Source organism: Anopheles funestus, chromosome 3RL (genome assembly GCF_943734845.2).
Source record: "Anopheles funestus chromosome 3RL, idAnoFuneDA-416_04, whole genome shotgun sequence".
Classification (NCBI taxonomy): domain Eukaryota; kingdom Metazoa; phylum Arthropoda; class Insecta; order Diptera; family Culicidae; genus Anopheles; species Anopheles funestus.
In genome coordinates this window covers 68,091,569-68,114,692 of record NC_064599.1, presented here as the reverse complement: position 1 = coordinate 68,114,692, position 23,124 = coordinate 68,091,569, and the positions used below count along the sequence as shown (strand labels likewise).

Sequence of the window (23,124 nt, the reverse complement as noted above, 5' to 3'; positions counted from 1 at the left end):
TTCGAACTGTTAAGTGTACAGAAGTTAAACCTGTACTTTCTTCCAGATGCCTAAAGACTTATCAACTGGATATTACAAAATTACCATTGACGGACAACGTGGCTTTAGCTTTCACAAGGAAGCCGATTTGGTGTACCTCAGCAAAACCGTATCAGGATTAATACAGATCGATAAGCCCGTGTTCAAACCAGGCGATACGGTTCAATTTCGTGTAATAGTGCTAGACACTGAGCTGAAACCTTCTACACGGATCAAAACAGTACAAGTCATGATCCGCGATCCTCAAAACAATGTGGTGCGGCAGTGGTCCTCGGCAAGATTGTACGCCGGAGTGTTTGAGAATAACCTTCAAATCGCGCCAACTCCAATGCTCGGTATATGGAACATCTCGGTATTGGTCGACGGAGAAGTACTCGTGTCCAAGACATTCGAGGTGAAGGAGTATGTGTTGTCCTCGTTTGACGTAGAGGTGGTACCAACCGTTATTCCTCTGGAGGAGCACCAAAGTTTGAGTCTGACGATAGCAGCCCACTATCACTTCGGAAAACCAGTGAAAGGGCATGTCAAGGTGGAGCTGTATTTGGAGGACGATAAGCGAGATCAGGTGAAAGAGTTTGACGTTTACGGGATGGGGCAGGTAAACCTGCAATACGCTGATTATTTTACTGTTCATCGAGATTGGGAAGATGTGCGTGTAAAGACGACCTTCGTGGAGCAGTTTACAAGTAAGAAATGTGAACAACACTGGTTTTTGGAAATGCTAATGATTCTCAATTGTCTGTGGTGTAGATCGGACTGTGGTGAAAGAATCTCAAATCACTGTGTACAAAAATCCGTACCGCGTGGAACTGATCAAGGAAAGTCCACAATTCCGTCCAGGGAAGCCTTTTAAGTGTACGCTTCAGTTCCGATACCACGATGGAACCCCTGCTAAAGGTGTCACCGGTAAGGTGGAAGTGATGGAGGTCGGATACGAAACAACGTCCACTACCGACGATAAAGGAAGAATCTTACTGGAGTTGAGTCCCAGCGACAGTACAGAAACGATGATTGTATACGTAAGTGATTTCTAAGTGTATATTGGAGTAAGTGAAGGACTTCATGTATACTAATTAATTTTACAGTTTTCTAACGATGATGATGGATTCTTCTTTAACGAACAAGTGGACAAAGTGGAAGTCTTGACGGATGCTTATCTAAAACTGGAATTAAAATCTCCGTGAGTAGCACTCATTAAAAAGAGATGTGGTAGTATTTCGTTATGAACAAACATCTGTTCGTTGAATTTCAGCATTAAATTGAACCGAAAGTTACGACTTATGGTTACATGCAACGAACGTATGACCTTCTTTATGTACTACATTGTGTCGAAGGGCAACATCATTGATTCCGGTTTCATGAGACCGAACAGGCAGAACAAATATCCCTTAGAATTGGACGCCACCGAGAAAATGATACCGAAGGCAAAAATTATCGTAGCTACTGTAGCGAAACAAACAGTAATTTACGACTTTGTGGACATCGATTTTGAAGAGCTTCGTAACAATGTAAGTGAAAATGAAATCTTTATAACTTTTTTACGGTAGGCAGATGTATGAAGGATCTAAGTTGTTTAATTTTTCACAAACAGTTTGAATTGAGCGTAGACGAACAAGAATTAAAGCCAGGACGACAAATTGGGCTTCGAATGTCTGGACGACCAGGAGCGTACGTTGGACTGGCTGCCTATGACAAAGGTTTACTGTATTATAACAAGAATCACGATCTATTTTGGGAGGACGCTATGCAAGTGTTTGACGGATTTCATGCGATCGATGAGAATGAGTTCGACAAATTTAATGTAAGATGCGAAAGCTAGCAAACAAATAGGTTCGTGTTTGATTGTTATATCCACTTTACAGAGCATGGGACTGTTCGGTAGAACTTTAGCTGGTATCGAGTTCGATGGAGCCAATGACAAGTCGGCACGTGATGGGTTGCAAACAAGCAATCCATTCACCAAACTGGTCTCATATAGGACAAACTTTCTAGAATCGTGGTTATGGAAGAATGTGACCATTGGAAGATCTGGAACGCGCACAATGATCGAAAACGTGCCAGATACGACCACATCCTGGTACTTGACGGGATTCTCGATTGATCCAGTGTACGGTTTGGGAATAATCAAAAAGCCTATCCAGTTCACAACGATCCAACCGTTTTACATCGTGGAGAATCTTCCGTACTCCATCAAACGAGGTGAAGCGGTTGTGTTGCAGTTTACACTGTTTAACAATCTTGGAGGAGAGTATATCGCTGATGTGACGCTCTACAGTGTGGCTAATCAGACGGAATTCATTGGACGACCTGTGGAAGGTGAGTGTCGTTGATCTCTTGAAGTATTTTGTGAGAGTACTTTATCATTTGTCTTGCAGATATCAGCTACACCAAATCCGTAAGCGTTCCTCCGAAGGTTGGCGTACCGATCTCATTTCTGGTGAAAGCACGAAAGCTCGGAGAGATGGCGGTACGCGTGAAAGCCTCTATCATGCTTGGAATGGAAACCGATGCACTGGAAAAAGTGATCCGAGTCATGCCAGAAAGTTTGGTACAACCAAAGATGGAATCTCGGTTGTTCTGCTTCGATACATACAAAAATCAAACCTTTCCCATTAATTTAGACTTTAACAAAAAGGCTGACAATGATTCGAAAAAGATTGAGTTTCGACTGAATCGTAAGTAGAGAGCAAACGTATTATAATTTTCATGTTGATTATACTGACTTTTCTGTTGTTAAACGTTTATAGCCAATTTGCTCACAACTGTAATTGAAAACTTGGGTAATCTGCTCGCTGTTCCGTCTGGTTGTGGAGAACAGAACATGGTTAACTTTGTACCAAACATTGTTGTTCTCGACTATTTACATGCTATTGGTTCGAAGGAACAGAATCTCATCGATAAAGCTACCAGTTTGTTGCGCCAAGGGTACCAAAATCAGATGCGTTATCGTCAGACAGATGGATCATTTGGTGTGTGGCAAAATCAGGGCGGCAGCGTCTTCCTTACCGCTTTCGTCGCGAAATCGATGCAAACTGCGTCGAAATATATAACCGAGGTTGATGTGGCTATGGTCGAAAAGGCTTATGATTGGCTTGCTTCGAAGCAACACAGCTCGGGAAGGTTCGATGAGGTCGGTTCCGTTATTCATAAAGATATGCAAGGCGGTCTACGTAATGGCATTGCCCTGACATCGTACGTGCTGACAGCGCTTCTAGAAAACGAGAACGCCAAAGTGAAGCACGCGGCAGTGATCCAAAAGGCAATGAATTATCTCAGCAGTAAGATGGATAACATCCAAAACCCTTACGATCTGTCCATTGCGACCTACGCGTTGATGTTAAACGGACACAGCTTGAAGGATGTGGCATTTGAAAAACTCCTACACATGTCTATTGTTGCCAGCAATGACTCAGAACGGTATTGGCCCACAACAAACAGGATAGAAGCGACCGCTTACGCGTTGTTGTCATTTGTATTAGCGGAGAAGTATGTAGACGGTATTCCGGTGATGCGATGGCTAGTAAATCAACGCTATGTTACCGGAAGCTTCCCACGCACTCAGGACACCTTCGTAGGACTAAAGGCACTGACAAAGTTGGCGGAAAAAATCTCTCCGTCGCGGAACGACTACACCATACAGCTGAAGTATAAGAAGGCTACGCGGTATTTCCACATAAACTCGCAAGATATCAATATTACCAACTTCGAGGACATACCGGAGGACACAAAGTCTCTGGAGATCAATGTTGGTGGTATCGGATTTGGATTGTTGCAGGTGGTCTATCAGTACAGTTTAAATCTCGTGAACTTCGAGAACCGCTTTAAGCTGGATGTAGATAAACAAAACACGGGCTCCGACTACGAGCTGCGACTGAAGGTGTGTGCTAACTTTATACCGAAAGTGTCCGATGATCGTTCGAACATGGCGCTGATCGAGGTGTACTTCCCTAGCGGATACGTTGTCGATCGGAATCCCATCAGTGAGCAGTCTTCCATTAATCCGATACAGGTGAGATAATTAAAAAGAAAAGAAAAGATAAGCAAGACCTCTAACCAATGCAATTATTTATAGAACACCGAAATTAGGTACGGCGGTACATCCGTTGTTGTGTATTACAACAACATGGGCATCGAGCGGAACTGCTTCACCGTGACTGCTTACAGACGGTTCAAGGTGGCTCTGAAGCGTCCAGCATATGTGGTCGTGTACGATTATTACGATCCCAGTGAGTATTTAAGTTGCAAACGGTTGGAACTTTGCACTGACGAGATTTTAATTTCTCTTTTCATTTCTATTTTTTAGATTTGAACGCCATAAAATTGTACGAAGTGGACAAACAAGAAGTTTGTGAAATATGCGACGAAGGTGATTGTCCCAAGGAATGCAAAAAAAATTGATTTTGCATTTGATATATTACAAATTAGCAATAAAATGCTTCTCGCAAAGAAATTACGATATTTGCAGCTTCTACTTGTGTTAATTCTGTAATTCTATACATGCTTAGTGTAATAGACTAGATGTAAATCCTATTTTTTGACAAAGTTTACTTACACAATATTAGCAACTGATTCTGTTCCGATGGTTTCCCCGCAATCGGTCATAGTGTGCCAATACAAAATAAACCTCTGTTCACACAAGAATCACAATAGTGGTTATAAACCGACAGTTTGCTGGTTTCGTCCAGTTTTAGCAACAGTCGTATTGTGAGTGCCGGTGGCACTCGGTGGGCGCTCAGAGAAATTGTTATAAAAAGACAAACAAATAAAAAAAATGTCTCTTCTTCGCCAAAAAATCCCGCCAATCGTACGGTAACTATTCTCGAAAGAAAATTCAGCATCCGAATTCCGCAAGTTTGTACATGGTGCCGTGACCAGGATACACCGAATTGCTTGCGTTATTAATTTGCGGATTCTTGCGACCTGTTTTTTCCTGCGCATAACGCATATATAACGAAGTTCGGCCAGCTGTCCATCGACTTGGAGAAAATCCAAAATCAGCTAGAGGATTTGACAATCACCGAAGAAGAAATTGCGCACAATGCCGCTTTACACGATGATTTTGAGCCGCGCTTGATACGCGCACATTCCCCGCTGAAGGCTAAAAGGGTGCATGTTCCTCGAAGCATTAGTTCGACACCAAACGCTGGCCCGAGCTCTGTAGTAGGCATTAAACTTCCCACCATCGCGCTGACCGAATACGATGGTGATTACATGCAGTGGCTAACGTATAGGGACACTTTTGAGGGCTTAATACATGATAATGCAATTTTTGCAACGCCGAATGCGAGTGCTCGAAACTCTGATTGTAAACAATCCCGACGCGTCCTCTAGCGGAAATCAGACGCACTTTATACACAAACAATCGAACCTCACTCTGCTGGCTAGTTTTCCGTTTACCTCTCACGAAACACGTAGGTGCATAATATGCCAGCAAGAGCATAGCACCACGAAATGCCCGCGATTCATAACTATGGGTCCGGAAGAACGATATCGACAGGTCATGTCCAATAAGCTATGCTTAAACTGTTTGCGGGACAACCACTTCGCACTGCTAACACCGTGCCAGCTGCGCGAAATGTTCCGGTAAGCCATCCACACAACAAAGACGATCTCGCCACAAACACCCAAAGACACCACGTAGCAGCACACGCAAGCCAGCAAACATATGATCATGTGTGTCTGCAAACTGCCGTGGTACACGTTGTTGATGTACATGGTATTCTGCATCCAGCGCGAGCACTATTGGATAGTGTCTCGCAACCTGATTTGATGAGCACCAGGCTTGCTCAGAGGTTAGCGTTGAAACTTGATACGGTCAACGTAACGCTCATCGGTGCGGGTCACTCTTCCACCCCGGTGCGGAAATCGGTGCGTGCGAAGATTTCCTCCCGAAAGGGCCCATATCAGCTGAATGCTGATTTCTTGATTGGGGATTTGCCAGCACATGATGTGCGCACCGCCGAGTGGCAAATTCCACCGAATTTTATGCTTGCAGACCCGCAGTTTAATAAGTCGGCACCGCTCGATCTCATTCCGTCGTCTGCATGAGCACGCTTGAGGAATCACTCGAGCGATTCTGGAAAGTGGAAGAATTGCAAATAAGAGATGGTTACTCCGCCGAAGAAAGGTATTGCGAAAAACTACACCGAGATACAACACAACGAGACGATACTGGTCGTTATATTGTTCGTTTACCAAAGCAGCCTGACTTTAAAGAAAAGCTGGGTTTTTCGAAATTATCAACTCTACGACGTTTTGCAATGCTCGAAAGGCGACTAGAACGCGATCCTTATATTAAAGCGGCATACCATGAATGCATGCATGAATATTTGGAGCTAGGGCACATGTCGCTGATACAAGCTCCAGCTGACGACGAATCAGCATATTATCTGCCGCACCATCCCGTATTCAAGGCGTTGAGCACAACAACAAAAACCAGGGTGGTGTTTGATGGATCAGCAAAAACATCATCCGGATACTCGCTCAACAAAGCGTTATGTGTCGGCTCTGCAGTGCAGGATGATTTGTTGGACATCATCCTACGATTCCGCATTTGTTTCCGCTTTACTCCGCATTCACCGATCCAGTATTACGAGCTGAACACCGTAACCTATGGGTTGTCCCCATCATCCTTCTTTGCAACTCGAACCTTGGAGCAGCTTGCAAACGATGAGGGAACCACAAATCCTGTTGCCGCATCCGCTCTGAAGAGCAATTTCTACGTGGACGACTTCATCGGCGGTGCGGATTCGATCGAAAGTGCTCGGCATTTACGAGTAGAGTTAGATGAATTACTTTCAAAGGGTGGGTTTGAATTACGGAAGTGGACTTCAAACCGATTAGAGGTGCTTACCGGAACAATGATGTTCTATCATTCGAGTCCGCAATCGACACCGACACAGCAAGTCCTAATAAAAGAATCATCCTCTCTAACATAGCCCGCATGATGCAGGAATTGTGGCTGCAGAAAGCTGGTTGGGACGATCTTGTTCCTGATTCTATCTGCAAGAAATGGAAAAATATTCAGCAAGATTGGCCACACATATCCGGTTTTAAGATCGATCGCTATGCGCTGTTACCTGGTAGTAAATTGCAGCTACACACCTTCTGTGACGCATCTGAAGTAGCTTACGGGGCCTGCATTTATGTTCGTTGCGAAAGTGAGCAAGGGGAAGTTCGCACCACTTTACTTTCATCCAAATCGCGAGTGGCACCACTTAAGCGTGTCACACTACATCGACTGGAACTGTGTGCTGCAGTATTAGGCGCTCATCTTTACGATCGAGTCAAGAAGGCGATGGGACTACACGCAGCAGAAGTGTTCTTTTGGTCCGATTCTACCAAAGTGGATCAGCGCCTCACCTAACACGTGGGCAACGTTCGTAGGCAACCGAGTATCGGAGGTGCAACATTATACTCACCCTCGTCAGTGGAGGCATGTTCCCGGCTCAACTAACCCTTGGTATACGTTGTGTTCTAGCTACACGCGATTGTTGCGCATCGTTGCATACTGCATTCGCTTCACACGTAACACTAAGGAAAAGGCACGCACTCAACGAACACCAACACACTTCGCATCACCTTTAGCCATCACTCCCGAATACATGGAAGCTGCTAAAACTGTGCTATGTCGTTTAGCACAGCAAGACGCATTTTCAACAGAGTTACGGCAATTGGCAAGAGGTGATAGGAAGACAATCCCCACTACGACGGCTGAACCCATTCCTCGACGAGCAAGGAATAATACGAGTAGGAGGACGATTGAAGTTCTCGCTGCTTCCCTACCAATCCCAGCATCCCATAGTACTTCCTAAGAAGCACAAATTCGCACATCTAATTGCAACCTACTATCACAAGCAACTTATGCATGGCGGCGGAAGATTATTGCTGTCGCAAATAAGGGAAACATATTGGCCACTAGACGGAAGGTGCTTGGTCAAAAACATCGTACGAAACTGTTTCCGTTGCATACGTCACGATCCCACACTCGAACAACAACAAATCGGCCAACTTCCACCATCTCGGGTCATCCCCAGCCGGCCGTTCTCCGTAACCGGAGTGGATTACGCTGGCCCATTCTTTCTGAAACCTGCACATCGTCGAGCTGCCGCTGTGAAAAGCTACTTGTGCGTATTTGTATGCTTCGCAACGAAAGCGGTCCACTTAGAGCTAGTGGGAGACCTCACCACAGCTGATTTTCTGGCGGCGTTACATCGTTTTGCATCCCGGCGCGGTTTACGAGCACACATACACTCAGACAACGGAAAAAATTTCGAAGGCGCTGCGCACGAGCTCAGCGAACTTGTCAACATGCTGAACGACGAACAGCAGCAGCACATCATTGCCACCAATTGTGCCAACAAAGGTATCACTTGGCATTTTACCCCACCCAAAGCTCCACACTTCGCTGGATTATGGGAAGCAGCGGTGAAGACAGCCAAACGACACCTCTATCGTCATCTAGGCTCGAGGCTGTCATACAAAGGATATTGCACTATCCTTCAACAAATCGAATATCCTTCAACCTTGCTGCCTATGTCCGACGACCCGAATGATCTGGCATCACTTACCCCAGCGCATTTCCTCATCGGTACGTCCATGCACGCAGTTCCTGTTTCTGACTATACCAAATTGAAGGCGTACACTCCCGATGAACTGCAAAGGTGGCAGCTAATCGTTCAGCGATTCTGAAAGTATTGGGCTACGGAGTATCTGCAGGAAATGCAGAAAGACAACATGAGGCATCACCGAACCAACGATATACTCCCCGGCCGATTGGTTATACTACTGGATGAATCCTTACGAACAAGTCGATGGCTCCTCGCTCGCATCGTTGCAATTCATCCTGGAGAGGACCAACTCACACGTATGGTAAAACTACAAACGGTAAAAGAGATCATCACGCGTCCGATCAACAAAATCTGGTTACTGCCGTTAGCGGACGGTGAAACCACATGCTAGTTCCGTTCGCCTTTTGTTATGACATTCTGTCATGGGGGGGGGGGGGGGGGGGGGGAGTATGTTCACACAAGAATCACAATAGAGGTTATAAACCGACAGTTTACTGGTTTCGTCCAGTTTTAGCGGTTAAAGCAAAGTCTGTAGCAAAGTCTGTAGAGTAATGAGGTCTCGTAATAGAGGGGTTTTGGCAGCTCTTGGAATAACAATGAAAAATAAAAATGACAGATAGGTGTCCGAAGCTCCTACACGATGTTGTGTAGTTGTATGTGTACGGTTGTTTTGGAGGCTGCTTCAGCTGCTCGTGTAAACATGATTTTGTTTCAAGACATCCTACGGTTAATTGTTTTAGATTTTATTTTAAAACGAAATCTTTTAATAGTGTGATTATCGTGTAATACAATGCGCAATGGAAATTTATGGAATAGTGCATATATTCCCCACATTTTAACGTTGCAACGACTGTCGCCAAAACTACGAGCGCTGAAATTTGCTCAGTAAACAATTCACCAATACATAGCCAAGGACGTCTAACTGTCAAAATGAAAATCCAAGATGGCAATGTCAACAAAGCCTAATCCGCGACCTCATTACTCTACAGACTTTGGGTTAAAGTCTGAAATACGACCCCCCCCACTCACGGTCACTCATCTGCGTGTCAATTTTTCGTACAGGGTGGTTCGAAGACTATGCAATGTGACCTGAATTTGATTTTTTTTTACAATTACTATTAAATTGTAAGGAGGTTTTCGCATAGTGAAAAGTGATTTATTCATCGAGGAACCAAGTTCCATACGCTGTTTGTGAAACCGTAAAATTTTCGGCTAAAGTCTGAAACACGACCCCCCCCCACTCACGGTCACTCATCTGCGTGTCAATTTTTCGTACAGGGTGGTTCGGAGACTATGCAATGTGGCCTAAATTTGATTTTTTTTACAATTACTATTAAATTGTAAGGAGGTTTTCGCATAGTGAAAAGTGATTTATTCATCGAGGAACCAAGTTCCATACGCTGTTTGTGAAACCGAAAAATTTTCCTCATTTTTGGCCCAACTTTGCCCCATAGCTCCGCCGGTATCCAAGATATCGCCACACTTTCTTCTGGCCATGGCTAGATGGCACTTGTGGCTACATTTCGTCCATGCACCACTAATCGCTACCATGTCTGTGGCCGGAGCTATTCGCGAAAGCTCCAACGGATCGCCAATCTTTGACCTGTGGTCGATAGATGGCACCAATTGCTACATTTTCTTCTTCGACGGCCATGCCCTCAGGTGTCTGTGTCTCGAAACATAATTAAAAAACACGCAACCGATTTCGAACCACCCTGCACGAAAGAAAGTCACTCAAATGAGTGCCCGTGAGTGGGGGGGGGTCGTGTTTCAGACTTTAGCCAAATTTTCCTCATTTTTGGCCCAACTTTGCCCCATAGCTCCGCCGGTATCCAAGATATCGCCAAACTTTTTTCTGGCCATGGCTAGATGGCACTTGTGGCTACATTTCGTCCATGCACCACTAATCGCTACCATCTCTGTGGCCGGAGCTATTCGCGAAAGCTCCAACGGATCGCCAATCTTTGACCTGTGGTCGATAGATGGCACCAATGGCTACGTTTTCTTCTTCGACGGCCATGCCCTCAGGTGTCTGTGTCTCGAAACATAATTAAAAAACACGCAACCGATTTCGAACCACCCTGCACGAAAGAAAGTCACTCAAATGAGTGCCCGTGAGTGGGGGGGTCGTGTTTCAGACTTTAGCCGGTTTTCGCATAGTGAACACATGAGTGCCCAGGAGGGTGGGGGGGGGGGGGGTGGAATGGGGGTTATTATTTCAGACTTTAACCGTCGTATCTGCGAATCGTCGTATCTCGAGGGGTCGTAAGACGGGGGACGCCTGTAGTTGACGTTGAAGGTAACTTAAATCCAGCATGTTTCTGCCTTGAGGAAGGTCAGAGCATAATCACTGGAAACATCTCTAAGCGGAAATAGAAATTGTTATCAAAACATTTTGATAGAACTCGAACTCGAACTGCAGTTTATGGTCGATCAACTAAGCGAGCTGATTTGTTCTTATCAATTGCCGTTACTGTTGCATGTCAAGTAAGAATACTAACCTTCAAGGGAATTCCCTTGAACAGTACAGCTTCCCTGATAGAGATGTAAGCTGATCATGATTTAGTTCAGTTGTAGACACCATCTTAAGCAGACGTGAATTTGCACCACGCTCGAACAACATGTGGCAGTTCATAAGGTTACGAATATTAACGGTGATACTCTTCGCGGCAGCTGCTCATGGGTAGGAACTAACGTTCTGGTGGTTTCAGTGTTTAGTGATTAATATGGTTTGAACAATAATTTGTATGCGGTTTTTCGGTTTCAGAATACTGGTTGTGGGTCCTAAATTCATTCGGGCCAACCAGGACTATACGGTTGTGATCAGTAATTTTAACACCAATCTCAACAACGTGGACCTGATGCTACGAATCGAAGGACACACGGGGGATGGTCAAAATGTTCTTAACATAACGAAGTCGGTTGACGTTCGGAAACAAATGAACAGAGTGATCAACTTCAATGTAAGACGAGCACATTCGAACCGTTAAGTGTACGGAAGTTAAACCTGTACTTTCTTACAGATGCCTAAATACTTATCTACTGGATATTACAAAATTACCATTGACGGACAACGTGGCTTTAGCTTTCACAAGGAAGCCGATTTGGTGTACCTCAGCAAAACCGTATCAGGATTAATACAGATCGATAAGCCCGTGTTCAAACCAGGCGATACGGTTCAATTTCGTGTAATAGTGCTAGACACTGAGCTGAAACCTTCTACACGGATCAAAACAGTACAAGTGACGATCCGCGATCCTCAAAACAATGTGGTTCGGCAGTGGTCCTCGGCAAGATTGTACGCAGGAGTGTTTGAGAATAATCTTCAGATCGCGCCAACTCCAATGCTCGGTATATGGAACATCTCGGTATTGGTCGACGGAGAAGTACTCGTGTCCAAGACATTCGAGGTGAAGGAGTATGTGTTGTCTTCGTTTGACGTAGAGGTGGTACCAACCGTTATTCCTCTGGAGGAGCACCAAAGTTTGAGTCTGACGATAGCAGCCCACTATCACTTCGGAAAACCAGTGAAAGGGCATGTCAAGGTGGAGCTGTACTTGGAGGACGATAAGCGAGATCAGGTGAAAGAGTTTGACGTTTACGGGATGGGACAGGTAAAGCTGCAATACGCTGATTATTTTACTGTTCATCGAGATTGGAAAGATGTGCGTGTAAAGACGACCTTCGTGGAGCAGTTTACAAGTAAGAAATGTGAACAACACTGGTTTTTGGAAATGCTAATGATTCTCAATTGTCTGTGGTGTAGATCGGACTGTGGTGAAAGAATCTCAAATCACTGTGTACAAAAATCCGTACCGCGTGGAACTGATCAAGGAAAGTCCACAATTCCGTCCAGGTCTTCCCTTTAAGTGTACGCTTCAGTTCCGATATCACGATGGAACCCCTGCTAAAGGTGTCACCGGTAAGGTGGAAGTGATGGAGGTCGGATACGAAACAACCGCCACTACCGACGATAAAGGAAGAATCTTACTGGAGTTGAGTCCCAGCGACAGTACAGAAACGATGATTGTATACGTAAGTAATTTCTAAGTGTATACTGGAGTAAGTGAAGGACTTCATGTATGTTAATTAATTTTGCAGTTTTCTAACGATGATGATGGATTTTTCTTTAACGAACAAGTGGACAAAGTGGAAGTCTTGACGGATGCTTATCTAAAACTGGAATTAAAATCTCCGTGAGTAGCACTCATTAAAAAGAGATGTGGTAGTATTTCGTTGTGAACAAACATCTGTTCGTTGAATTTCAGCATTAAATTGAACCGAAAGTTACGACTTATGGTTACATGCAACGAACGTATGACCTTCTTTATGTACTACGTTGTGTCGAAGGGCAACATCATTGATTCCGGTTTCATGAGACCGAACAGGCAGAACAAATATCCCTTAGAATTGGACGCCACCGAGAAAATGATACCGAAGGCAAAAATTATCGTAGCTACTGTAGCGAAACAAACAGTAATTTACGACTTTGTGGACATCGATTTTGAAGAACTTCGCAACAATGTAAGTGAAAAAGAAATCTATATCTTTTTTACGGTAGGCAGATGTATGAAGGATCTAAGTTGTTTAATTCTTCACAAACAGTTTGAATTGAGCGTAGACGAACAAGAATTAAAGCCAGGACGACAAATTGGGCTTCGAATGTCTGGACGACCAGGAGCGTACGTTGGACTGGCTGCCTATGACAAAGGTTTGCTGTATTATAACAAGAATCACGATCTATTTTGGGAGGACGCTATGCAAGTGTTTGACGGATTTCATGCGATCGATGAGAATGAGTTCGACAAATTTAATGTAAGATGCGAAAGCTAACAAACAAATAGGTTCGTGTTTGATTGTTATATCCACTTTACAGAGCATGGGACTGTTCGGTAGAACTTTAGCTGGTATCGAGTTCGATGGAGCCAATGACAAGTCGGCACGTAATGGCCTGCAGAATCCTTTTACCAGATCAGTCTCATATAGGACAAACTTTCTTGAATCGTGGTTATGGAAGAATGTGACCATTGGAAGATCTGGAACCTACACGATTATAGAAGTTGTGCCAGATACGACCACATCCTGGTATTTGACGGGATTCTCGATTGATCCAGTGTACGGTTTGGGAATCATCAAAAAGCCCATTCAGTTCACAACGATCCAACCGTTCTACATTGTTGATAGTCTTCCGTACTCCATCAAACGAGGTGAAGCGGTTGTGTTGCAGTTTACACTGTTTAACAATGTTGGACGAGAGTATATCGCTGATGTGACGCTCCACAGTGTGGCCAATCAAACGGAATTCATTGGACGACCTGTGGAAGGTGAGTGTCGTTGATCTCTTGAAGTATTTTGTGAGAGTACTTTATCATTTTTCTTGCAGATATCAGCTACACCAAATCCGTAAGCGTTCCTCCGAAGGTTGGCGTACCGATCTCATTTCTGGTGAAAGCACGAAAGCTCGGAGAGATGGCGGTACGCGTGAATGCCTCTTTCATGCTTGGAATGGAAACCGATGCACTGGAAAAAGTGATCCGAGTCATGCCAGAAAGTTTGGTACAACCAAAGATGGAATCTCGGTTGTTCTGCTTCGATACATACAAAAATCAAACCTTTCCCATTAATTTAGACTTTAACAAAAAGGCTGACAATGATTCGAAAAAGATTGAGTTTCGACTGAATCGTAAGTAGAGAGCAAACGTGTTACAATTTTCATGTTGATTATACTGACTTTTCTGTTGTTAAACGTTTATAGCCAATTTGCTCACAACTGTAATTGAAAACTTGGGTAATCTGCTCGCTGTCCCGTCTGGTTGTGGAGAACAGAACATGGTTAACTTTGTACCAAACATTGTTGTTCTCGACTATTTACATGCTATTGGTTCGAAGGAACAGAATCTCATCGATAAAGCTACCAGTTTGTTGCGCCAAGGGTACCAAAATCAGATGCGTTATCGTCAGACAGATGGATCATTTGGTGTGTGGCAAAATGATGGTGGCAGCGTCTTCCTAACCGCTTTCGTCGCGAAATCGATGCAAACTGCGTCGAAATATATAACCGAGGTTGATGTGGCTATGGTCGAAAAGGCTTATGATTGGCTTGCTTCGAAGCAACACAGCTCGGGAAGGTTCGATGAGGTCGGTTCCGTTATTCATAAAGGTATGCAAGGCGGTCTACGTAATTGCATTGCCCTGACATCATACGTGCTGACAGCGCTTCTAGAGAACGAGAACGCCAAAGTGAAGCACGCGGCAGTGATCCAAAAGGCAATGAGTTATCTAAGTTCGAACTTGGAAGACATCCAAAACCCTTACGATCTGTCCATTGCGACCTACGCTTTGATGTTGTACGGACATGAAAAGAAGACTACAACGTTAGAAAAGCTCATTGCACTTTCTACAACCACAAATCATGGTAACGATATGGTACGGTACTGGAACACGACCAACAGTATAGAAGCGACCGCTTACGCGTTGTTGTCATTTGTATTAGCGGAGAAGTATGTAGACGGTATTCCGGTGATGCGATGGCTAGTGAATCAACGATACGTTACCGGAAGCTTCCCACGCACTCAGGACACCTTCGTAGGACTAAAGGCATTGACAAAGTTGGCGGAAAAAATCTCTCCCTCGCGGAACGACTACACCATACAGCTGAAGTATAAGAAGGCTACGCGGTATTTCCACATAAACTCGCAAGATGTCAATATTACCAACTTCGAGGACATACCGGAGGACACAAAGTCTCTGGAGATCAATGTTGGTGGTATCGGATTTGGATTGTTGCAGGTGGTCTATCAGTACAGTTTAAATCTCGTGAACTTCGAGAACCGCTTTAAGCTGGATGTAGATAAACAAAACACGGGCTCCGACTACGAACTGCGGCTGAGGGTGTGTGCTAACTACATACCAAAATTGATGGATAAGCGTTCGAACATGGCGCTGATCGAGGTGTACTTCCCTAGCGGATACGTTGTCGATCAGAATGCGATCAGCGAGCAGACTTACTACAATCCAATACAGGTGAGATGATTACACATTTTTAAAGTTGTAAGAAAAACCCTGTCAGTAATGCAACCATTTACAGAACACCGAAATTAGGTACGGCGGTACATCCGTTGTTGTGTATTACAACAACATGGGCACCGAGCGGAACTGCTTCACCGTGACTGCTTACAGACGGTTCAAGGTGGCTCTGAAGCGTCCAGCATATGTGGTCGTGTACGATTATTACGATCCCAGTGAGTATTTAAGATGCAATTGGTTGGAACATTGCATTGACGAGAAATTATTTTCTATTTCAATTTCTGTTTTTTAGATTTGAATGCTATAAAATTGTACGAAGTGGATAAACAAGAAGTTTGCGAAATATGCGACGAAGGTGATTGTCCCAAGGAATGCAAAAAATATTGATTTACTTGTGGCATCATCATCATATCTGGCCCGCTCACGGTCGAGCACGATTTGATTTACTTGTGTAAAATTACAAATTAGCAATATAATGCTTCTAGCAAGGAATGTATGTGTTCAAGTTTGTTTTTCAATATTGTGCATTGATTCATTGTTCAAACAATGGATATGATAATGGTTTGTACACGACAGGGCCGAGGATCAAATCTAATCCAGGATAAATCCGTGTATGCAGGACTGGCTATCCTGCTAGGGGTAAATAAAATAAAAGAATGCCAGTAATGGCAGGCCAGCACCTTGTGAGGTTATAGTGCCATAAAAAGAAAGAAGAATACACTTACAATAGAGTAAAAAAATCGTACGGTATAAGTTACAATACTTGAGAAAAAGCAAAATTTTTGCGACATATGCAATAACGCTGACTGTCGCGTAGTCGCTGTTGCAGTCCACGAGATACACTTCTATAGCGGACTGTGAAAATCTAAAAAAAAACGCGTATCTCAAATTTCCGTATGCCGGATCTTGGCACAATTTCGTTTCAAATTCAATCAAGAATTAAGTTCCTTCTCTGCTTGTAATTTATGTCACTTTTTAGGAAATTTGTTTTAGAAAAACTTTTCCTTTAAGTAATAAAAAAAATATTTGACAGAAATAGAAGAGACTATCAGCCAAATGTTGTTCAATTTGCCGAAGTGTTGTTATTTAAAATCAGCCGTTCAATATTAAAATCCGCGTATAAGGGTTATAGTCAAATTCGGGACTACATGAACACCTTTTCAGGGGCTGCAAATCGACACTGTTGAGGGAGTTAGTAGAAAATAGTTGATAGTGGATGAGATCGTACCACATGTAGTATAAAACTAAGTGACAAGGACACTACGATATGAACTCATACGGCAGATGGTTCCGCAGACCAAAGTTCCTGTGAGAATCAGAAGGAAAATGGCTTATTAATATAGACGAACCAGACGAGTCATCGGAGGAAACACGAAAGAGTATGTTAAACCGTACCGTAGTCAATGGTGTAGTTGACTTCACCCGTTTTTCACACTCGAAAATATTAATTATTATTCATTGTGGAAGTCTGTTAGTTTACCTAAGCGACATACCATACCGGAACTGATCATCAAGGATTTCCACGAGCGATATTGCAAGTAGAATCATAGAAAGTTGTATGGCCAACTACGAAAGCGGTATTACATACCAAAGGTATATGGTGGAGTTCAATTAGATTCGACGTGGTTGCCAGCACAGAAATGTTAGGAACGGCGTACCTGATACACCCATATTAGGGAACATTCCGCGGTAAAGAGTAGTAGTTAGCCAGCATCGGTTTAGCCAGCAATCATTTACGTAAACCACGAAATATAATTTTGGACCAACACTCATCAAATCCCATCCTAACCGTCCCCCGTAGCTAGGACTGGTTACAACGGCTACGTGGTAAATATAAGTCTTGACACGGCTTGGCCGCCCCATATCAATAGGCAGATAAAAATCTTATGCAGATAAATTAATAACATCACACATTAAAGTAATTACTATGTATTGTTCCAAACAAATGAAGGATAAATACAGATATAATAATTACTACAGAACAAAGTCATGTGAATGGGGATGGGATGCTCAAAAAGTGGGATACTCCGATATCAAGGGAATTTTTAAATAGATGTCGGTAATTCCGTGAATTAGGTGATATATTAAAATAATAAATTTAAAACACAAGCGCAGACATTTGACTTGTGTAGGAAGTAAGTTTTAAGAATTGGTTTGATATTTTTTATATTATGTTTTAATCTAAAAAAAATTAATAGATGCTAATTAAGTAAAACGTTGATTCAATTTTCCAAACGAAAGGCATACCCGCGTTGACGTTGAAGATAACTTAAATCCAGTATGTTTCTGCCTTGAGGAAGGTCAGAGCATAATCACTGGAAACATCTTTAAGTGGAAATAGAAAATGTTATCAAAACATTTTGATAGAACTCGAACTCGAACTGCAGTTTATGGTCGATCAACTAAGCGAGCTGATTTGTTCTTATCAATTGCCGTTACTGTTGCATGTCAAGTAAGAATAATAACCTTCAAGGGAATTCCCTTGAACAGTACAGCTTCCCTGATAGTGATGTAAGCTGATCATGATTCAGTTCAATTTTAAACACCATCTTAAGCAGACGTGAATTTGCACCACGCTCGAACAACATGTGGCAGTTCATAAGGTTACGAATATTAACGGTGATACTCTTCGCGGCAGCTGCTCATGGGTAGGAACTAACGTTCTGGTGGTTTCAGTGTTTAGTGATTAATATGGTTTTAAGAATAATTTGTATGCGGTTTTTCGGTTTCAGAATACTGGTTGTGGGTCCTAAATTCATCCGGGCCAACCAGGACTATACGGTTGTGATCAGTAATTTTAACACCAATCTCAACAAGGTGGACCTGATGCTACGAATCGAAGGACACACGGGGGATGGTCAAAATGTTCTTAACATAACGAAGTCGGTTGACGTTCGGAAACATGTGAACAGAATGATCAACTTCAATGTAACACGAGCACATTCGAACTGTTAAGTGTACGGAAGTTAAACCTGTATTTTCTTCCAGATGCCTGAAGACTTATCAGCTGGGAATTACCGAATCATCATTGACGGACAACGTGGCTTCAGCTTTCACAAGGAAGCCGAATTGGTGTATCTCAGCAAAACCATATCAGGTTTAATACAAATTGATAAGCCCGTTTTCAAACCAGGCGATACGGTTCAATTTCGTGTGATAGTGCTGGACGCTGAGCTGAAACCTTCTACACGGATCGAAACAGTTCAAGTGACGATCCGCGATCCTCAAAAAATCATTGTTCGAGAGTGGTCCTTCGCAAAATTAGAAAATGGAGTGTTTGAGAATAATCTTCAGATCGCGCCAACTCCAATGGTGGGGATGTGGATCATTTCGGTATTGGTGGACGGAGAAGTACTCGTGTCCAAGACATTCGAGGTGAAGGAGTATGTTTTGACTTCATTAGACGTAGAGGTGGTACCAACCGTTATTCCTCTGGAGGAGCACCAAAGTTTGAGTCTGACGATAGCAGCTAACTATCACTTCGGAAAACCAGTGAAAGGGCATGTCAAGGTGGAGCTGTACTTGGAGGACGATAAGCAAGATCAGGTGAAAAAGTTTGAAATGTCCGGGATAGGATTGGTGAATCTCCATTTCAATGAAGAACTGGTACTGTACAACGATCAACAAGATGTACTTGTAAAGACGACCTTCATCGAGCAAGAAAGCAGTAAGAAATGTGAACAACATTGGTTTTTGGAAATGCTAATGATTCTCAATTGTCTGTGGTGTAGATCGGACTGTGGTGAAAGAATCTCAAATCACTGTGTACAAAAATCCGTACCGCGTGGAACTGATCAAGGAAAGTCCACAATTCCGTCCAGGTCTTCCCTTTAAGTGTACGCTTCAGTTCCGATATCACGATGGAACCCCTGCTAAAGGTGTCACCGGTAAGGTGGAAGTGATGGAGGTCGGATACGAAACAACCGCCACTACCGACGATAAAGGAAGAATCTTACTGGAGTTGAGTCCCAGCGACAGTACAGAAACGATGATTGTATACGTAAGTTCTTTCTAAGTGTATAATGGAGTAAGTGAAGGACTTCATGTATGCTAATTAATTTTGCAGTTTTCTAACGATGATGATGGATTTTTCTTTAACGAACAAGTGGACAAAGTGGAGGTCTTGACGGATGCTTATCTAAAACTGGAATTAAAATCTCCGTGAGTAGCACTCATTAAAAAGAGATGTGGTAGTATTTCGTTATGAACAAACATCTGTTCGTTGAATTTCAGCATTAAATTGAACCGAAAGTTACGACTTATGGTTACATGCAACGAACGTATGACCTTCTTTATGTACTACATTGTGTCGAAGGGCAACATCATTGATTCCGGTTTCATGAGACCGAACAGGCAGAACAAATATCCCTTAGAATTGGACGCCACCGAGAAAATGATACCGAAGGCAAAAATTATCGTAGCTACTGTAGCGAAACAAACAGTAATTTACGACTTTGTGGACATCGATTTTGAAGAGCTTCGTAACAATGTAAGTGAAAATGAAATCTTTAAAACTTTTTTACGGTAGGCAGATGTATGAAGGATCTAAGTTGTTTAATTCTTCACAAACAGTTTGAATTGCGCGTAGACGAACAAGAATTAAAGTCTGGAGAACAAATCGGGGTTCACATATCTGGACGACCAGGAGCGTACGTTGGACTCGCTGCCTATGACAAAGGTTTGCTGTATTATAACAAGAATCACGATCTATTTTGGGAGGACGCTATGCAAGTGTTTGATGGATTTCATGCGATCGATGAGAATGAGTTCGACAAATTTAATGTAAGATGCGAAAGCTAGCAAACAAATAGGTTCGGGTTTGATTGTTATATCCACTTTACAGAGCATGGGACTGTTCGGTAGAACTTTAGATGGTATCGAGTTCGATGGAGCCAATGACAAGTCGGCACGTAATGGCCTGCAGAATCCATTTACCAGATCAGTTTCATATAGGACAAACTTCCAAGAATCGTGGTTATGGAAGAATGTGACCATTGGAAGTTCTGGAACCTACACGATTATAGAAGTTGTGCCAGATACGACCACATCCTGGTATTTGACGGGATTCTCGATTGATCCAGTGTACGGTTTGGGAATCATCAAAAAGCCCATTCAGTTCACAACGATCCAACCGTTCTACATTGTTGATAGTCTTCCGTACTCCATCAAACGAGGTGAAGTGATCGCGTTACAGTTTACACTGTTTAACAATCTTGGACGAGAGTATATCGCTGATGTGACGCTCTACAATGTGGCTAATCAGACGGAATTCATTGGACGACCTGTGGAAGGTGAGTGTCGTTGATCTCTTGAAGTATTTTGTGAGAGTACTTTATCATTTTTCTTGCAGATCTAAGCTACACCAAATCCGTAATCGTTCCTCCGAAGATTGGCGTACCGATCTCATTCCTGGTGAAAGCACGAAAGCACGGAGAGATGACAGTACGAGTGAAGGCATCCATCATGGCAGGACAAGAATCGGACGCACTAGAGAAAGTGATTCAAGTCATGCCAGAAAGTTTTGTACAATCAAAGTCGGAATCTCAGCCCTTCTGCTTCAATACATACACCAATCAAACCTTTTTGACGAACTTATACATCAACCCACGGGCCAATGCGGGTTCGGTTAAGATAAAGTTTCGACTGAATCGTAAGTTTAAATTATAACCATACATACATACATACATACATACATCGTTTTCAACGCTGTTATTTTTAATTACATGGTTTAAATTTCTTTTAGCTAATCTGATTACCTTTGTAATCCATGACTTGGGTAACCTGGTCGCTGCTCCCTATGGTAATGCAGAGCAGAACATGGTTAATTTTGTACCAAACATCGTTGTTCTCGACTATTTACATGCTATTGGCTCAATGAATGAGAGTCTCATCGATAAAGCTACCAGTTCGTTACGCCAAGGCTATCAAAAGCAGATGCGTTATCGTCAGACAGATGGATCATTTGGTGTGTGGCAAAATTATGGTGGCAGCGTCTTCCTTACCGCTTTCGTCGCGAAATCGATGCAAACTGCGTCGAAGTACACAAGCGAGGTCGAAATGACTTTGATCGAGAAGGCTTATGATTGGCTTGCTTCAAAGCAACACAATTCGGGAAGATTCGATGAGGTCGGTTACGTGATGTACCAAACAATGCAAGGCGGTCTACGTAAAGGCATTTCACTGACATCTTTCGTGGTAACAGCGCTTCTTGAAAACGAGAATGCCAAAGTGAAGCACGCGGCAGTGATCCAAAAGGCATTGGACTATTTAAGTGGTCGAGTGAAATCCATCAAGGAACCTTACGATCTGTCTATTGCGACCTACGCGTTGATGTTGTCTGGGCATCGCATGAATAATACAGCGTTCAAGAAGCTGATCAACATGACTACCGTTACGAATTTGGGCAAGGAACGGTATTGGAACACGACGAACAGCATAGAAGCGACCGCTTACGCGTTGTTGTCATTTGTATTAGCGGAGAAGTATGTGGACAGTATTCCGGTGATGCGATGGCTAGTGAATCAACGCTATGTTACCGGAAGCTTCCCACGCACTCAGGACACCTTCGTAGGACTAAAGGCACTGACAAAGTTGGCGGAAAAAATCTCTCCCTCGCGGAACAACTACACGATACACTTGAAATTCAGGGACGATACCCAATATCTCCACGTAAACTCCGAAGACAACACAATTGTCAACTTCGAGGACATACCGGGGGACACAAAGTTAATAGAGACCAACGTCGAAGGTGTCGGGGCCGGATTGTTGGAGGTGATGTATCAGTACAGTTTAAATATCATTAATTTTGAGAACGGATTCAAGCTGGATGTGTTGAAACAATACACGGCAAACGTGAGCGTACTGCGACTGAAGGTGTGTGCAAGCCTCGTACCATTAATTCAGGACTTTCGATCAAACAAGACTCTGATCGAAGTGTACTTCCCTAGCGGATACGTTGTCGATCAGTATCCCATCAGCGAGCAGTCTTCCTTCAATCCGATACAGGTGAGATGATTATACATTTTAAAAATTGTAAGAAAAACCCTCTAACCAATGCAATCATTTATAGAACATCGAAATTATGTACGGCGGTACATCCGTTGTTGTGTATTACAACAATATGGGCATCGAGCGGAACTGCTTCACCGTGACCGCTTACAGACGTTTTAGAGTGGCCCTGAAGCGTCCAGCATATGTGGTCGTTTCTGATTACTTCAACCCAGGTAAGTGTCTAATTACGTAAGTATGTATCATAACACTTATACGTAATTATTTTTTGGTAATTTTTAGATCGCTATGCAATTAAGTTGTACGAAGAGAGCTCATAGATGCTCTGCCTTGCGGTATGCAATTCGTGCGACATTATCAAAAATGTTGAAACAACTGGTTCCACGGTAGTAGTGATAAGCTCAACACTAGGAACGTTTAGTATGTAAAAATAGAAATCAGATAAAGGTATTTGTAATAAAGCAATAGGGCAACAGAAAAA

The 23,124-nt window shown here is 43.1% G+C and overlaps 3 protein-coding genes across 5 annotated transcripts in view; all 3 read left to right on the top strand.

Moving 5' to 3' along the window:
* Positions 1-4,489, top strand: part of LOC125769011 (CD109 antigen-like) — a 4,891-nt gene extending 402 nt beyond the window's left edge. Inside the window, exons 3-12 of the mRNA XM_049437375.1 lie at positions 47-725; positions 790-1,058; positions 1,125-1,219; positions 1,292-1,547; positions 1,631-1,840; positions 1,902-2,355; positions 2,415-2,714; positions 2,787-4,048; positions 4,112-4,265; positions 4,343-4,489. Coding sequence (XP_049293332.1) covers positions 47-725; positions 790-1,058; positions 1,125-1,219; positions 1,292-1,547; positions 1,631-1,840; positions 1,902-2,355; positions 2,415-2,714; positions 2,787-4,048; positions 4,112-4,265; positions 4,343-4,437 — 3,774 coding nt within the window. The 3' untranslated portion in view covers positions 4,438-4,489. The remainder of the gene's footprint in view (positions 1-46; positions 726-789; positions 1,059-1,124; positions 1,220-1,291; positions 1,548-1,630; positions 1,841-1,901; positions 2,356-2,414; positions 2,715-2,786; positions 4,049-4,111; positions 4,266-4,342) is intronic.
* LOC125769009 (CD109 antigen-like) overlaps positions 1-16,127 on the top strand; it is a 25,809-nt gene extending 9,682 nt beyond the window's left edge. The window contains exons 2-12 of the mRNA XM_049437373.1: positions 11,377-11,572; positions 11,633-12,311; positions 12,376-12,644; positions 12,711-12,805; positions 12,878-13,133; positions 13,215-13,424; positions 13,486-13,933; positions 13,993-14,292; positions 14,365-15,632; positions 15,697-15,850; positions 15,928-16,127. Coding sequence (XP_049293330.1) covers positions 11,377-11,572; positions 11,633-12,311; positions 12,376-12,644; positions 12,711-12,805; positions 12,878-13,133; positions 13,215-13,424; positions 13,486-13,933; positions 13,993-14,292; positions 14,365-15,632; positions 15,697-15,850; positions 15,928-16,022 — 3,970 coding nt within the window. The 3' untranslated portion in view covers positions 16,023-16,127. The remainder of the gene's footprint in view (positions 1-11,376; positions 11,573-11,632; positions 12,312-12,375; positions 12,645-12,710; positions 12,806-12,877; positions 13,134-13,214; positions 13,425-13,485; positions 13,934-13,992; positions 14,293-14,364; positions 15,633-15,696; positions 15,851-15,927) is intronic.
* LOC125769014 (CD109 antigen-like) overlaps positions 1-23,124 on the top strand; it is a 23,539-nt gene extending 415 nt beyond the window's left edge. Inside the window, exons 2-13 of one of the 3 annotated variants that reach the window (XM_049437381.1) lie at positions 18,239-18,283; positions 18,368-18,563; positions 18,624-19,302; positions 19,367-19,635; positions 19,702-19,796; positions 19,869-20,124; positions 20,208-20,417; positions 20,479-20,926; positions 20,986-21,285; positions 21,379-22,640; positions 22,705-22,858; positions 22,926-23,124. In XM_049437381.1, the coding sequence (XP_049293338.1) occupies positions 18,239-18,283; positions 18,368-18,563; positions 18,624-19,302; positions 19,367-19,635; positions 19,702-19,796; positions 19,869-20,124; positions 20,208-20,417; positions 20,479-20,926; positions 20,986-21,285; positions 21,379-22,640; positions 22,705-22,858; positions 22,926-22,963 (3,952 nt within the window). In that variant the 3' untranslated portion in view covers positions 22,964-23,124. Of the gene's footprint in view, positions 1-11,038; positions 11,293-18,150; positions 18,284-18,367; positions 18,564-18,623; positions 19,303-19,366; positions 19,636-19,701; positions 19,797-19,868; positions 20,125-20,207; positions 20,418-20,478; positions 20,927-20,985; positions 21,286-21,378; positions 22,641-22,704; positions 22,859-22,925 lie in introns of those variants that run through there. The other 2 variants (XM_049437380.1, XM_049437379.1) reach the window with 2 other exon arrangements.